Source organism: Chelonoidis abingdonii, chromosome 3, assembly GCF_003597395.2.
Source record: "Chelonoidis abingdonii isolate Lonesome George chromosome 3, CheloAbing_2.0, whole genome shotgun sequence".
In the NCBI taxonomy this organism is placed as follows: domain Eukaryota; kingdom Metazoa; phylum Chordata; order Testudines; family Testudinidae; genus Chelonoidis; species Chelonoidis abingdonii.
The window spans coordinates 143995713-144012917 of record NC_133771.1 but is presented as its reverse complement, the minus strand read 5'-3'; the positions used below and the strand labels follow the sequence as shown (position 1 = coordinate 144012917).

The 17205-nt window shown below is 38.0% G+C and overlaps 1 protein-coding gene across 4 annotated transcripts in view; it reads left to right on the top strand.

Moving 5' to 3' along the window:
• RGS7 (regulator of G protein signaling 7) overlaps nt 1–16758 on the top strand; it is a 446471-nt gene extending 429713 nt beyond the window's left edge. The window contains exons 16-19 of one of the 4 annotated variants that reach the window (XM_075064188.1): nt 1345–1434; nt 2751–2804; nt 4399–4479; nt 16358–16758. In XM_075064188.1, coding sequence (XP_074920289.1) covers nt 1345–1434; nt 2751–2804; nt 4399–4473 — 219 coding nt within the window. In that variant the 3' untranslated portion in view covers nt 4474–4479; nt 16358–16758. Of the gene's footprint in view, nt 1–1344; nt 1435–2750; nt 2805–4398; nt 4480–16166; nt 16313–16357 lie in introns of those variants that run through there. The other 3 variants (XM_075064187.1, XM_075064189.1, XM_075064190.1) reach the window with 3 other exon arrangements.
• The last annotated feature ends 447 nt before the right edge of the window (nt 16759–17205 follow it).

Here is a 17205-nt window from a genome sequence, read left to right as displayed (position 1 = left end):
GTTGTTCCAGGATTTCCCTATACTGCAGGAGAGAGTTTAAATTGTTTTATAAACTGGTTTCATTGAATGCTTACAAATATATATTTCTATTCATATTGGGGGGTTTTAAACCCTCCCACCCCAACTGTCTAAAAACAAATACAGACTCATGGACTTAGACTACTTTACATTTTAGCCCTTCAGCTTTTAAGGCATTCTGTGAATTTGATTTCTGAGCATTCTCTCTCTCTCTGTAGCAGAGGCTGCTCAACACAATCTGCTGCCCTAGGCACACGTTAGTATGCTGCCCCCTGAGCCACTCAGGTTTGGCCCAGCCACCTCTCTGTCATAACAGATGGGCGGCCAGGTCAAATCTACTACCCTGGGCTGCTGCCCAGAAATCTGCAGCCCTTGGAAGCTGCTTAGTTTGCCTATAGCTAGAGTGGCCTTGGCTCTGTAGATATTTGTAAATTCTGCAGGGCATGAGTTCACATGCATCTGAACAGTACCTGGGGCATGATCTTGAGACTCAGTTTGTGGGGCATGATCTTGACTGGGTTCTCAGGGCACTAGTACATTAAACCGGATTTATGTCTGAATACATATCAGTAAATTACAGATAAACATATTACAGGGATATTGTAATAATCTGAAAACTAGATCCAGGAAATAGTTAAGGTTCAATTTAAAAGAAATCCAAACATGTTATGGTACGGTATGTAAATGGACAGTTAAGGCACTCAAATAACTTTAACACTGCCCTGTAGTGAGGTGATGCAGTTACAATCAGTGCGTACTAGTGTTTGCAGTCCCAGATTAGATTAAATTTAAAGACAACATTTGAGTCCTCACCCCTCATGGTATCACTGCAGGGTGGAGTTTAGCAGAAAGGCCAATTAACCCGAAATACAATGTCTTCAAGTGTAGCCAATGGATTATTCAGTAAATTTATCTATAATGGAAGGTTGCATTATTCTGTTAATAAAGTAATTTGGGACAAAAAATGGTTTTATATGGGTGTTACATTTTTTGGAGAGTCTATTTAGCTGATGTACTTGTAAATTCTTAGAAAATTCACTCAAATATAGAACGAGTGCTTTAATTTAAGGGGAAGTACACTGTATTCTTCACACATGACAAGGTGGTGGATTCTACTTTAAGAACAAAAGTCAATTCAGCCTTAACTCTAGAACTGCAGCCAAGGCTCCTTCCATAAAAATATACTAATAATAATCTCCGGTATCTCTCGATAATGACATTAAAGATTCTGTTATTTATCTTTTTTATTTTAGTCCACTGCATCTTGTTTTCAGAACATCCATTCAAAATGTCAATTTTTTAAAATTTTATGTCTTCTCTCTTCAGGAGCACATTTACAAATTGATGAAAAGTGATTCCTATCCTCGTTTTATACGATCCAGTGCCTACCAGGAGCTGCTCCAGGCCAAGAAAAAGGTATTGGTTCATCTTGTCTTTTTGTTGCCACTGTGGTCATTGGTGGTTGTTTGCTACAATATGTGGATTTCTCTCCCCTGTGTAAGTGCAGCTGGATATCTGGTAGGTGACCAGGTTGGCTTATTTAGAGGGCCACATACATACAGTAGTTTGATAAATGTATCCTTCACGCGTGTATGTTTTAATAAGTTAAATTAGCAAAACCTATTTTTACTTTTACATCTCACGTTGTAGCACTCTTTCTGTTACCAAGCAACTTAAACTGAAAAGTAGTTTACACATATTTTAAATAAAATCAAATCCCTGCAGTGTAGTCTTTCAAATTTGCAAATATAGTAATTCTCATTTTCTTTAGTATTATTTACGAAGCCTACTAATTTGTTTAAAATTGATCTCATTGGTATAAATAACTTCTGATTTCATTTTTTAAAAAAGTATCTTAGGATTTCTTTCCCTCTCTGTTATTATATGTCTAATTTTATCAGGTTAGGAATGTAATATGAATGTGAGATCATGTCACACTCACGCAAACAAAAAATCTTACCATGGTACAGCACCTTTGCTTTTTAAGGTCTAGATTATGCAATGAGCTCTGCAGAGACAAACCCTTCACTGTGTGGAGCATCTTACATGATAGGGGGTCAAAGTGCTGAATGCAAGGAAATTCCAAAACACTTTTTGATGCAAAAGTCTATAATGAAATTGTTGTTTGTTATTAGTGGGTCTGATTGTGCAACCACTACAAATTTTTAAATCCTATTGCAATCAGTTGGGAACACTGTTTGCAAAATCAGGCCCAATATCCTGTGTAGAAGTAATAGTAAGCTAGTTATGATCTTGATAATACTAAACTGTGCATAAAATAAAAATCTAAAAATTATATGGAAGTACTGTATGGTTTTTTTTCAAATGTTAGTTTCTGATCATCCAATATGGAGAAATGTTGAAAGTTCCACAGAGCTGCTACTGTGTATGCGAAGTCCTTAAGTTTTGCAAATGTCAGTTCATTGACACAAGAAATGCTCTTCATAATTTTTTTTTATTTTCAGTTTTTCTTTTTAATCAAACCAGTTTGATCCACCTGAGAAAAGTTTTTTTTTATCAAATATTATAACTGCTTTGCCCGTCCATTGTTATATAACAAGCATTCATTAGCAGTTTCATACCTACTTTTGCTTCTTGATTTGTACATGAGCTTTGTTTTGCAGTCCATTGTTTCATCATTCCTTCTTTTCTGCTCTATTTGTTTCTTGCTCTTCTTCTTTTTTCTCCCCTTTTCTTTTTCCTTTTTTTATTTCCCCCTTTTTTAATTTAAGTTGGAAAACACACTGGATCGTCGAACATCTTTTGAGAAATTCACACGCAATGTGGTAAGTTTGTAATCTTGGCAAACTAATAAGCCTGATCGATGAAACATCCTTCTCCCCACCACCACCCTATTCCCTCACCTTTTCTCCTTCTGTATGGCAGCAGATAAAGTTTTGCATTCATGCAAGTTTACAACTTTACATAGAAATGGCAGCTTTGTACTAGGCTTTCATTACAGTCCTCCCCCAGCTCTCCCTCCTCTTACTGACTAACCTCAGAGAAAACCAGGTTGTTATTGTTGCTATAAATGAAAGAGTGGACCTGTGGGAGCCATACTGTTTGCATTAAGGAACATGAAATACACCCTAGAAAATGGAGTTAATTCACTCTTCATTTTTTTTATTAAACTAAAGGAACCTCTGGAAACCTGCTTCATGCTGTTACCTTTCCTAGTGCATCATAAGAACAGACATACAGGGTCCATCTAGCCCAGCATCCAACCTTCCAAAAGTTGCCAGTGCCAGACACTTCAGAGGGAATGAACTGAACAGACCAATTATCAAGTGATCCATCCCCTGTTGTCCAGTCCCAGCTTCTAGGAATCAGAGGTTTAGGGACACCTGGAGCAATACGTTGTGTCCTTGACCTTCTTGGCTAATAGCCATGGATGGATCTATCCTCTAATTCTTTTTTAACCCAGTTATAATTTTGGTCTTCACAACATCCCCTGGCAATGAGTTCCACAGATTGACTTCACATTGTGTGAAGACATACTTCCTTATGTTTGTTTTAAACCTGCTGTCTATTAATTTCATTGGGTGACCGCTGGCTCTTGTGTTATATGAAGGGGTAAATAACACTTCACTATTCACTTTCTCCACACCATTCATGATTTTATAAACCTCTGTCATACATACACACACCCCACCTCGTTAGTCATCTCTTTTCTAAGCAGAACAGTGCCACTCTTTTTAATCTCTCCTCATGCGGAAGCTGTTCCATCTCCCTGCTGGTTTTTGTTGCCCTTCTCAGTATCTTTCCAATTCTAATACAACTCTTTTTGAGATGGGGTGACCAGAACTGCACACAGTATTCAAGGGGTGGGTGCACCATGGCTTTATTATAGTGGCATTAAGATGATCTCTCCAAATACTATATTTGATGAGTATTTCAATACATTGGATTCCTTTCCTTTTGCTATTCCTATTTTGTCCTAGATGGGGTCCAGCCAATTTTATAATGCGGCATGGAACGGGGTGGGAAATAACCTGTAACAAATGTCCCCAACTTCTCTCAAGCCTAATAATGCTTCTCAGGTTCAAAGGTGCCTTGTGAGCAGTTGACGCTTATGATGCACTAGGGGTTTGTTTGAATGTCATTTCAGTGACACAGTACAAGCAGCCAAAAATCCTGCCTACACACTTCAATTCTGCTCTGTTCCTTATTCACCAAAATGTAAGAATTTATTTTTGAAAGATGTTGCAGCAAGGTAAAAATGGATGTTGGTGGATTTCTTATCCACATTTTCCTGCCACCAGCCATGAGCTCTACCGATGTCCTCACTTACTGGATTATTTTTATTTGTGCCAGTGTTTGGGTCTTTTTTTGACATTGTGCAAGTTCAAACTAAAGCATTCAACACATTTATTTTTGTAGGGCAGAAACATCCCTATTTTTCCATGCCATAAAAACTGTACACCAACACTGAGGGCGAGCACTAACCTGTTATGAAAAGAGGTAGAAAGATCTTGGATTATATTCAAGTTTGTCTGCATTGTCTGTTGAATTGTGCAGTTCACGCTGCTGTGTGTGTTTGTTGTGGCTTTTGCTGTGACTATCGGTTAATGGAGCTCTGTGTGTTGAAATGAAAAGTATAAAAAGCTTCAGCAAAGATCATGGTTTTTGTTTTTAGTTTATAAGGAAGGAGGGGCAGTTCTCATAAACAGCCTCCTGTATAGTGAGTTCTTAACTCCTTAAAATAAATTTATTTTATGCTAAACAAAAAAGAAACAAGTGAAGTGAAAGACCAAAGTTCTATGATGAGGCTGTGGGGGTATCTCACATACTAGAAGAAAACAATATATATTTTTGATATTTCATTATAAATAAAGGTTTCCTGTAATACATAATGGGTATCTTATTTTGTAAATTCAGAAATTAATTTGGATTCAATGGGACAAAGTCACTAAAAGTCCAGGTTAAAGTTGTTAGGTAAAACTCATTAAAAATGAATAAATAGCTATGAAACAAACAAAAAATTTTGAAACAAAAACCCCTATTTTTTGCATGGTGGTGTTGCCACAGCATGTTTCACTGTCATTTATGTATTGTCTAAAGAGATTGTTCTATAAAACAACTTTATACATAACATTCATACTTTCTTTCACTGAGACGTTTAATGGGAGTTCCTGTCTTATATAATCAAGGCTGCACTAATAAAGAAAACATGGGAACAATGACAGCATACTGTGACTTTTGAGAGCTAGACTTTTCCCAATCAACCAGTGGCAACCTACAATAACGGGGATAACTATGGGAGTTTTGAACCAAAGGTGGCCCAGTGCAGATGAAATTATTTCAGTCTGCCTAGTGCTGTTGAAAAGAAAATTTAGTTGTCACTGCTAATATATAATAATAATAATTAATAAATAATATGTAATGTCCAATATACAGATAAAGCCCAGATAAAATATGAACTAGAATGTTAAATTTAATGTGCAGTAAATCACTGAAGAATGTTACCCAAAGTAAATGTTAAGTTTTCTGCAATGTATTCATTCTAACTCTATATGTATCTCCTCTTCTCACTTTTCCTCCTACCCTCCGCCCTCTTTAATGACTTTTGTCTTTTGAACTTTGTCACCCTATACCCCAGAACAAGGTAGATGCCACAGAATGATTTGGGAAATTTGTATTAAGTAGTAACAATTCTGAGACAGAGTAAGAACAATTTAAAAAAGAGTGGAGCATAAAAGAAAGAGTGTAAGGGGAAGAGAGTCTGGGCAGGGGAAAGATTTTGGGGTGAATATAGCACTAAAGGGTAGCAAGTGAGGAAAGAATGGGTGGAATAATGGAGTAGTTGGCTAGAATTGAAGAGGGTGACAAAGTCTTCCCAACTGTGTGTTTAGCATTTTGCCTTGATATATAGGTATTTGGTCCTTTTTTTTGTCCTGGTTTGTTACTGAGTATACTGGGAATAAAATATTAGTACTCTTCTTATTTCTCCCACCACTACCAAGATGTAAGAAGGTTCTGGATAGGCCCAAATCTGCAAGCTGCTGAAAATCTCCTGTGTGGTGTTGAAACCCTCAACTCTCATTGTAAACAGCAGACTCTTGGCAACTCCCAGAATTGGTCCTAAAATGGGATCTTTATATTTGCAATATGATTCTATTGTTTGTGGTATCTCTTTTTAACTCAGAAAAACTCAACTCTGCATCACGTTTAAGGGAAGTCCTGCTAGTATCAACTGTGTCCACTCACATAAAAAGGGCCAAATATTCAAACACCGGCACTTCAGTTGCCATTGTGTAGTCCACATGCACACACACTGAACAGTAACAGCGCAGACATATCTGGACTTGCTGCTTGCTAATGGGAGTACTTGTGAACTCAACTGCTCACTTGTGAGCACAGCTTCCCACATTTATATGTACAATGTCCTGTTTGTGTGTGCACATGGATAGTTTCCATTCCCAGCAAAGGCATCTGTTTGAAAATTTGGCCCTAAAAAGTTCTAGGCATAGTCCCATCACCTAGAACATCAGTGATCATGACTGGATTGGAAACCAGGAGGACTTCCTAACTCAGGTCTGCATTGATCTCAATGTAACTACTTCAGTAGCAAGGTGCCACTGTGTGAGTATGGCAGGTAGAGTGAAAAGTGGAATGAGGACTTTGGATTTTGCAAACTAGCACCTGTCAGTTTACAAACTGATATATTTGTATCACAGTACCCTGGCTGGATTGTCTGAGAAGACTGTACTCCAGAACTCTGGAGCTAAAAGCATGGCCCTCTAACACTTGCACTTAAAGGGCCATAGAGGAGGACAGAGACTCACTCTGGGTTACACTCGCCTGCAAAAGCATTTGCTAAGTCAGAAAGTTCTCTTGAGATTTTCCATTCATTATGCAATATAGTTATTTCTGTAACAGAACGATTCATTTTTCTGGCCATGTAACACAATTTAAAAAAAAAAAGGACAGAAAAGCTAAATTCAATTTCATATTTCTTGGACACTGGAAAAAAGTCTCTCTAGAAAGCTCTCAGTAATTCAGTTCATTTTGTGAAAATTCTAATGCAACACATGCCATGAAATATTGATGAGCTATAGATATCAGCATGTTTATATTGCCACATAAACTTCATCGCTGCAAAATTATAACCTTCCTGGTATTCTCTACTATAGATCAATATCAATTAATAATGCCATAAAGATGTGCACTATATAGACACAATAATAGCATGGAGAAAAGATTTCTATGTAAATGTGGCATTTGTTACTGCTCACAATACATTTTACTAGTGTATAGAAATAAATAGCAAAAAGGCAAAATTATTCTCTTTATTTTGCCTTGGTATACTCAGAACTCCCAAATAACTGCAGAAAAACATTGCAGCACACTGAAAATGAAGTGGCATGTAGATGTTCGGTTTAGGCTTTTGCATGGATTTGGAATAGTAGCTACAGGCAAGATGATCACAGATCTTTTTCAGCCATGCACGCCTCTCTATCCCCCTGTGGAGCTGCTCACATTATGATGTGGCTACAGTGGGAAAAGCAGATTCTGTTTGCCTGATATCCCTATTATAGTCCCGTAGGCAGGCAGGGTGCTGGAGAGGAGTCAGAGAGTGGTAGAACCTTTGGCTCCTCCCACTTCCACTTCCTGCCGGGCCGGCCCAAGTACACAGACTCCTGCTAACAGGGTTTGAGCTAGAGAGCTAAAAATAGCAGTGAGGATGTTGCAGCACAGGATCTCAAGCCCACTCTACCCCTTGAGTCTGATTTCAGGTGGCTAGCGTGAGTCTCCACTGGAGCCACAACATCCACACTACTATTTTTAGCATACTAGCTCATACCCTACTAGCGTGTCTGTCTACCCAGGCTGAGAAGCTCTCTCCCAGCTGCAGTGTAGATATACTCTAGCTGGACAAGGGGCATGCAGCTGCCCCACCAAAAACAGTAGAACAATGGAACAGGATGGTTTAGACAGAAATCCTGCATCTTGGCAGGGGGTCAGACTAGATGTCTCTTGTGGTCCCTTCTAAACCTAGGATTCTGTAAGTAGCTAATTTACTCTGCCTCCCAGAGCAAGAGAGGAATCGTGACTGAGACAGAACTTGTTCTCTGATCTGCTTCTGGGGAGATGCAACAATGTAGCACTCCCTAGACAAGGTAGATTGTAAGGTTACAGCCTATTGAGGGAAGTCTGTGTGTGTGTAGAGGGGAATTATGAACAAAGCACCACGTTGCTCACTGGGGTAGTGAGTAACAGCAAACCTACAAACTGACTGTAACTCAAGCAGAGAGGGATGAAGAGATAGTTGGCTGCCAGCAAAGAGCAGGGCCGGCTCCAGGCACCAGCTTATCAAGCAGGTGCTTGAGGTGGCAACTCCGGAGCAGGGTGGCACTTTCACGTATTCGGCGGAGGGTCCCTCATTCCCGCTGAGAGCAAAGGACCTACCGCTGAGTTGCCGCAGATCGTGATCACTGCTTTTTTTTTTTTTTGGTTGCTTGGGGCAGCAAAACCCCTGGAGCTGGCCCTGGCAAAGAGAGCAATCCATGCAAGAGAGGGAGGGCCTTTTCTAGATCAGAAAAAGAGGCTGAGGTTAAGTAGAAGCTAGCTAATGTGTGTTAATTAACTGCAATATATAACCATGATCTTTCCATAGTGTGGATGGAGGTTAACACCTTTACCTCAACTTAGCTGGCTGGGCTAACACCCTTCATAATGCAATATGTCAGATGTGTGTGAGCAATAAGTGTGCTGTCTGAAGGCTTCGCCAGCTGCATGTTTGATTGCAATGTCGAAGTCCCCCAGCTTCAAAGCCAGCCTAGAAATTCCCTGGAATAATGTATACATGTTCACTCTTTTTGTAGTACCTTAGCAGTGTATTTAAATCCTATCCTATCTCCTTTTGAATATCAACTGAAACACCTGTAATACATTATTGTGGAAATTAAAAATTAATAATGTAAAAAAATCAGATCGCAACAATTTTTTCAATGAAATTTCTAATCAAATGGATGTTTTCATTGAATATCAAACGTTATTGAAAAAAGATCATATAAAACTTAAGTCATGAAATTTCAATCAGCTCTGGTAATAAATGTAAGTGTAGAAACAAAAAATAAATCTATACACATTTGTTGATATGTAAAAGAGCACAGATAAACCTAAGAGGCAGTGTAGGAGAGAAGTCCTTGAAGGATGACTTCTGTTTTTTAACTTTTCACCAAAATTTAGGATTCATGAAAGGTGCTGGATTGATAGCCCATTTACTGATGTTTTCCATCTATGAGCAGTGCCAACTTCCTGCACCCTGCTGTGCTCAATGTTCCTGAAGTCAAAATTGAAGGGATTTCCTTTAAGGTGATAGGCTAGTTTTATCTCCACATCCGGTGAGTCATATCGCCTAACTGCAGAGACAGCCAAGGAGTGTACAAGTTGCAGGTTGGTCTTTGTTTTGTTACATATATATACATCCATGACAAAACAAACGTCACCAAACTCAGTTCATATAGTATACCAAGGAGCCGTCATATGATAGTAACCTTCACTCGCTACCTATTGAGATGTGAACCAGTGACTTGAGTTGAAAAGTTTTATAGGATTCAGTGTTAAAGCCCTGAGACATTCACCCCTGCTTGCCTAATAGATGTTATCATCTCCAGCCCAATGAGCAAACATTAGAGTACTTCATGCATGAGATGTGAAATTGTCAGGACCATTAAACACATCATATTTTCACAATGGCTCAACAAAATATCACTTAGCATTGACATGTCAAATTGTGGCATACAGAAAGTTTAAACAATTTGAATTTCTATCCTTCACACTTATTTCCATCAGGGGGTGATGGACTTTCTGTGTTCTTAGAGTTGGTTTTGCATTCAATCGTTTTAGGACCATGTTTAGACAATAGATGTGAAAATGGCAATTGATTTCTCATGTTATTATTCTTAAGGGATCTTTGTGTACAAACATGTAAGATTTCATATGTAACTATGAAAGGAGCTTAATGGAACCTCAATCACTGAACATTATGAATCCAATATAGAACTATGTGAGGTTTTTACGTTAGACTTATGGAGTAAGTTTTCCCAGAAGCTAGTTTTGAGAACTAAAATGTACTAGTTTACTACCAACAGTTAGAGCTGTTCGAGAATCTTTCAGTGAAACATTTTTTGTTAGAAAACCAAGTTAGCCAATTCATCAAAACTGAAACTTTTTAGGAGAGAGTGTTGGTTTCTGTGCATTTCTTAACATCTCCCCACACCCCCAAATTGTCAAAAAATTCCATTCGGACATTTTCTAAACAACAAATCCTGGTTTTCTGCTTCAAAATTACTTTTTGTTTCAAAATGTAAGGTAAATATTAAAAATATTTACATACATAAATGAAAAAATAAAATGTGTTCCAAATCTAAACAAAACATTTCACAGTTATTGAAATGAAACATTTTGATTGACTCAAACCATTTAAAAAAAATTGGTTCAAGATTCAAGATTTCAACTTTCAGGAAATATTTTCAAAATCATGCATAGCATTTCCTGCCCAGCTCTGCCAACAATTAATCAAAATAAACAAAGAGCAATATTTTACTCCATTCCTAGTTAAGTTTTCCCTGGCTCCAGGATTTGGCCCAAAGTAATAGGACCGTATTTGGCAGGTTAGGTTTGAGATACAAATGACTAGAACCTAGCACCTCAAAGGTGCTTCACATTATGTAGCCACTGCCTCCATCTCTCCGTGTTATGCCAGGCTTCAATAACACGTGATTGCTCCTCTTTCCCACCCCACTGATCATTGCTGCAGTCTCAGAAAAAAAAAATCAGTTCACAGATCAGTCCCATTTTAAACTAACACACAAACACTGGGTAAAATTTTCAAAAGTACACAAGTGATTAGGAGCCATTGACTGTCACGAGAACTTAGACTTCTAAGTCACTTAGGCAGCATTTGAAAATGTTATCCTCTAAGCTTTATTTATTTTCTACTCCACACTTCAACTGTTAAGCATGTCAACCTTTCTCCCAGGTCCCAATCTAGGGAAGGCCTGAAGTTTCATTGAAGGAAAGAGCCACTAGTGAAGGAATAAAAGGAGAAACACAGAGGGGCAGAGGCAATGGCAAAATGGGGGGGCATAGCAAAACTGGGAAAGCCACTCACTCTCAGAGCCATTTTCTTCTCCCCTATTCACTCTGTCAATTAGTCACCTCCGTTGGAGGTGGTCTGAGTGAAGCCTCATCTTTGGCCATGATCATACATTTTCCTTTTCCCTAGCCATAGGAGGGCAAATTCTTACAACAGGTTGAAGAGAAGAAGAATCTTGACCCTATCCTGAACCCCCTACAAAGCCTATTGGGCTCCTTGGTACCGCTATTGTGGTGAGAATGCTTGTACAAGCTTTATAAATCTTGCTTCTTCCTACTTCCTGATGCAGAAGCATACCCATGCGACTGTGGAAGATGGGGAAGGATTTTTGACACAGGAAGTCACATTAAGGGGAATAATGGCTGGCTAAAGCCTACAAAAGTATTTCTTTGAGTCTTACTCCGTTCTCCTTGATCTCTCCAGACTTCCTACTCCTAACAAATAAAGCCTTTATTTGTAGAAAGCTGGGATTTCACTTGGGAGTTTCTCATGCTGAAACCAGCCATATTGCCAGCATGCCACAGGTGTGCAACACATGAGCAGATGAATAACTGTGAGAGCAAAGGGTTTGGTAAAATTTCTTGATTTCATTATGTTCACGCCAGTGCATATTGTGCATCTGTCACACAATTAGATGCTTGGGAGTTTATTATTAGTAGCTCTAGAGATATTGATGCAACTGAGTAGCATCTGCTCTAACAATGAAAAGAACATAAAAAGGGGCTGTTGAGCTTGCTCAACAGGAGCAGAAATGTTGAAAATTAACCTTTTCAAAGGTTAAACAAGTATCTTCTCCTTTCCTTTCCCTCTACCATACCTCTTCCATGTGTTTTAGGCCCAGCTCATATGGAGTTTTAGTGTTGGCTTGTATAAACAAGTAAAGTATTTTATTGAAATTGTTGCTGGCATGTTTGTGAGTCATTTGAGACATTAGTATGGTGCTATGTAAATAAATCAGCATTCTTCAGTTCTAATGTGGTGTTTAATTGGATACGATTTTAAATAATCCCTAAAATTGCTTACTTCGTTTAGCTGGTTGTGTAATTTTCTCTATCTACTTTAAAGTACATTTGTACTCTGAGAAGTAACTACATAAAACATTAGCACCTTAATCAACACATCTGCTGCCTGTGTGTATTCAGAGTTATACCTGCTCACTCTGCCAATACCTCTACTCTCTGTTTTGTTAGGCTTCGAAAGCCAGCACAGCATTTGAGCTGGATTCTGATTTTGCATGGCCATTATAACAGAATTGTTATCTAGATTCGAATTGTAAGGCAACATTCTTCTCTCAGTTACATCTGCGCAGACAAAATTGTTGGATTAGCACATCCTCTTACTTTTGGAAAAGTTCAGATATGGGCCTCAGAGTCCTACTCTGAAAAGTATGTATCAGTATCATCTTGTTCCTCAACTGCTGTGTTGCCTGTAAGTATTTAGAAGCATATCTGCTGGGTTTTGTGATTCGCGCAGTTTTCTATTGTTTTCACTTCTGTTGGCACCCCAAGAGTAAATATATCAGGGAGAAGGAGAGAGAGAGAGCTGCACTCTATTCCTTTTTGTGCTTCATCTACAGAATTGTTTACTAAATTCCAATCAGTTACACCTGCGGTACTCATGCACTGTTAATGAAGAAGCAAAGGTGTCACTTAGATCATATTTGGCCTGCAGAATCTTTATTACAGTGATGATGCACAAGAAAAAAGAGCCCAACTTGAATGTCTGTTCACTGGATGATTTAGGAGAGGTGACATCTAGATAAAAACAACTTTTTTTGTAAATTGAGCACATCTGGGAGTCCATGAGAGGCAATAAATATAAAACCCTACCTTGCTGTTTTTAAATAGTCAGCTTTCAGAGGAGAAGTACACTTTAGAATAGATTTGAAGTGTACAGCTCTCTAGACCTTGAGGTAAAGATTCTTCAAACTGGAACTTATTAGCTTTGTTTGATGTCCAAGCCAGAATGCAATCCAACTCTCTCTTAGCTGCTTTGGCTCCATATATTAATATAAATAGAATGTAGTTAAATCTTGTTTTCACACTGAAGTGCACAGATATGATTCCAAATGCACAAATGAAGCAGATCTGTTGAATAAGAAGCTGCCATGTTTAAATAGCCTCTTTTTTGACCAGAACCACATTTTAATTGTAAAGTAGTTCTCTTGCTATCTTCTAGAATGGGACACGTGAAGTTCCATGCACATTGTTCAGCTACCATTGCCGCATTTCATATTTTAAAGCAGTAAAATAGTCTTCTTGGGGAAGTAGTGCAGCCCCGTTGCTTGGCAATTTGAAAGCTAGAGTGGCCAAAAGATTCGAAAACATACTAGGGGAGCAAGATGGAGGAAATTAATGCTATAGAGGATCTTTTCCATTACTCACCTTTGTTGTTGTGTGAATCTGTAGTATGTTCAACTGTCCTGTTTTTAATTTAAAGCTAATTTGTAAATACTAAAAACTGGTCATAACCAGTTACCACATCTATGGAGCAACCTTAAAATAGTGCATGTAATGGATTGTGCATGTCTCAAAATTCAAAGTAACAATCAAACTGCCACTGTTTGCCTGGTTTTGAATCAAAATTGATTTTTACAGGATATCATAAATATCTCCTCAAAACCACTGGCATGGAAAGGGATAAGAACTTGGCCCTAGTTCATTAAACATTTCACAAACTGCGAAACTTTCAAAAACCTACTGCTAGTATGGTATTTGCAGCTAAAAGCTGAATAAGAATCTTCTGTTGTCTGATGTCATAACAAATGCTTTATCACAGTGCTGAAAATTGCTGATCTGTGGAGTTTTCTCAGATCCATGTTCAGGAGAGTGCACTGTTTTACAAATCAGTGTCCTAGTGAAGCCCACAGACTTCACAGCAGGGATTTCATTGTCTCAAGATCTTCTGAATGAATATGTATTCAGAAAGTTGCAAAGACCATATGCACAAATCCATATACTTAAATACATGCTTAACATTATGCATATGAATAATTTCATAAAAATCAAAGTTAAGCATGTGCTTATGTATTTTGCTGTGATTTTCAAATCAGTTTAAAGGAGTTAGTTACCCAAATGCTATTGAAATGTAATGGGAGTTGGGTGCAGAACTTTCTTAGACTCCTTTGAAAATGTCTTCTTAAATCATCCATCTAATTATCATACAGCTGATGTGACATTCCTTGCCCCCTTAAAAAGAAAATAAGTGAAAACAATGTAACATTATGGGTTATAAACTGCAGTTTGGAAAAACTACTTTTTTCTCAAAGCTTAACAAAGGCAGACCCCAGCCAAATAAAGTCAGAATAATAACTCACCCAAGAGAATTATAATTATAAATAAATAAGCATGAGACTTAAAATTTCATTACAAACTAATTTCATTATTGGGCAATGACAGATTTGTCACTTCTTTGAGACCACTTAACTTTAAGCCCTAGTTCCGAAAAGAACTTAATCTTCTGCTTAAATCATAAATATTAGGGACTCTATCTTACGTGAATTGCAGCACCCACAAAAATATTAAAAATATGAACTTGTTGAATGTATGAGTGCAAAATAACTCAGATCTAATAATGTTTTGGGTTTTTTTTAAATAGCTTATTGGCAGAAACCAGTCAAACATTTCCTAGATTAGTTTAGTTGCTGACCAATTATGTAATCTGCAATCTGGAACAGTGAGAGTGGACATGTGCATTGAAAGTGTTGCATAAAATGATTGCTTCATATGCAACTTACGCACTGTAAAATGGGATATGGGTGAGTGAGTGAGGAGGCTGGAGGTAGAGATAGGAGAGAGTAGTTGGGAGCAGGCTTGCCTTCTTCTGAAGTACCAACTAGTTTTACTGTCAGAGGCAGCATACTGATGGCCTCTAATCCAGCATGGGAGATCATGTGTTCTGTTAAAAACAAATAGGTTGTAGGGGGGGAAAATTGCATCCAGATTACTGAAAGTTCTGTTCTTTGTCCTTGTAAATGTAAGAGCTATTTTATTTCATTTTTGTGCAAATCCACGCCAGTTGATACGCTGATGCATCATATTTCAGCACGTGTTTACAGCTGAGTTATGAATCCCTGGGAGGGGACAATTGAATTTATGATGAATATAGCTATCAGCATCAGACTTATTTGTGTAAGTCAGCTGAGTAATAATAATACAGCAAACATAACAGAAATAACTTTTCAGTGACATGACAAAAAGAGACTTTTTTGCCATGCAATTACTGTTAAAAATGTAGAATTTGTCGGCAGTTTTGATTCTTCCCGTTTCTCATAGTCGCTGTGAAATCTGCTTGCTCTTTCCGTGAGTAGCAGCAGACTTTCACTAGTTATGCTGCATTGTAGGTTTTCCTCTCCTGCGCTCTAGATCCAGTCCCTGGGGGCACTCATTCCACCTTATTACCAGGGTTAGTTAAGATGCCAAAATATACCTTTATATCAGCAGGAATTCCTAACAAAGTAATGAAATGGAATCCATGGGACCTCAAAGCATTGTGTTATGTACCTGTACAGTACTTGTAAACAGTAGGAATATTCCTTCTCTCCCCCCTAAAAAACAACAACTTTAGCTTAGCTCACAGGAAGGATGTTTTCCTATTTGTATTCAATGTATAACCTGCCTTGTGCACTTAGCCACCTTTCAGAGTGGATTATGTAATTTCTTGGACTGGAATCATTGCAGTTCAGAACATTCATCTCAATGCATTCTGAGGCATGCTGAATTGCAGTAGCCATCTTGAAGCTATTTTAAGCCATAGGCTTGCTGCTGAGAACAAATAGATCATTTTGGATGTTGCTATGTAGTTTATAATTTTCTGGATTATTATGCAAAACTCTCTCTCTGTTGGCAGTTTTGGATTCAGGTTTCTGCAGGTGTTCAAAGCATAAAGCAAAAAAGTTTTCCAAATTTAAGTTTTGACATTAGCTCCCATTGGTGCCCCCATAATGTTGCCACATCACTATGAATTTGCTAGGTGCTTGCTGATGAATAGGTTTTCGGTGATCATGCCTCTGTTTTCTTTTTTTTTGTTTTTATCTTTTCCTCAGGGGAAATCGCTCACTTCAAAGAGGTTAACCAGTCTAGTGCAGTCCTACTAAAAGGATCATCCTTGTAGCACGGAAGCAGACTCAAATCATTATACATACTTTGTAGCTCACTGATTGCCTGAATCAGAGGACAGTAGAACAAGATGTTGCATGAACAAGGACCTGACTTGTTTTCTTTTGTGTATACTAAGGCATTACAGACTTCGAGGGACTCTCTAACCTTTCGATGCCTCCATTTTGAAAATTGTCTGCTCACTTCCTCCTCCATATCAAGCTGGATCTGTGTCATTTTATTTTCTGCAAGCTCAAGTACAGTGAAAAAAAAAGCTTCTGCTAGACACAGTTTATTAAAAAATACTGTCAGTTCACAAACTGGAAGAAATGTAAAACAATATGCATATACTAATAAATATACATATGGCATCACATTTATTGCACAATAAATTAGCACAGCAGGTTCCATTTCACTGACGTATTCACACAGAGAAAGAAAGCCTGTGTCTTTGTCTGTTGTCTGTATATTCTTTGTTAATGTTTCTTGCATTTATTTTTATACCATATTTAAAAAAGAACACCTTTTAATCCAAATGTATTAAAGTTGATCCTTTCTCTGTAAATTTGTGTATGTTTATATTGTTGTTTTATCTTTCATTAAAAGATGCAGAATCTCTTTCCTTTGGTAAATTTGGGATTTCAGTGCTGAGCCAAAAAAACAGAAAGCCATCTTGAAAAGTGATTCAAAGTGGAGTTCTGAGTGCACTTTCAAATGACACCCTGGAGTTCCGTGTTTGCTGATTAACTCACTCCAGATCAAACATACCTACTTTACAAGTACAAAAAAAAAAGAGTTTTTTCTAACTATCAACCAAGCCAAGTCAGCTTGTGCTCTGGATCAAATTGGGTTCTTTCCATCTTATTCAGCAGCAGCAGTAAATAAATGAAATATTTGCAGGCTAGATTAGACCCCTTTTGTCTGCAAATAAAGTCCCCAGTGACACCCATGTAACAAGATTGAAATTTAGCAAATATTTCCGCTGAA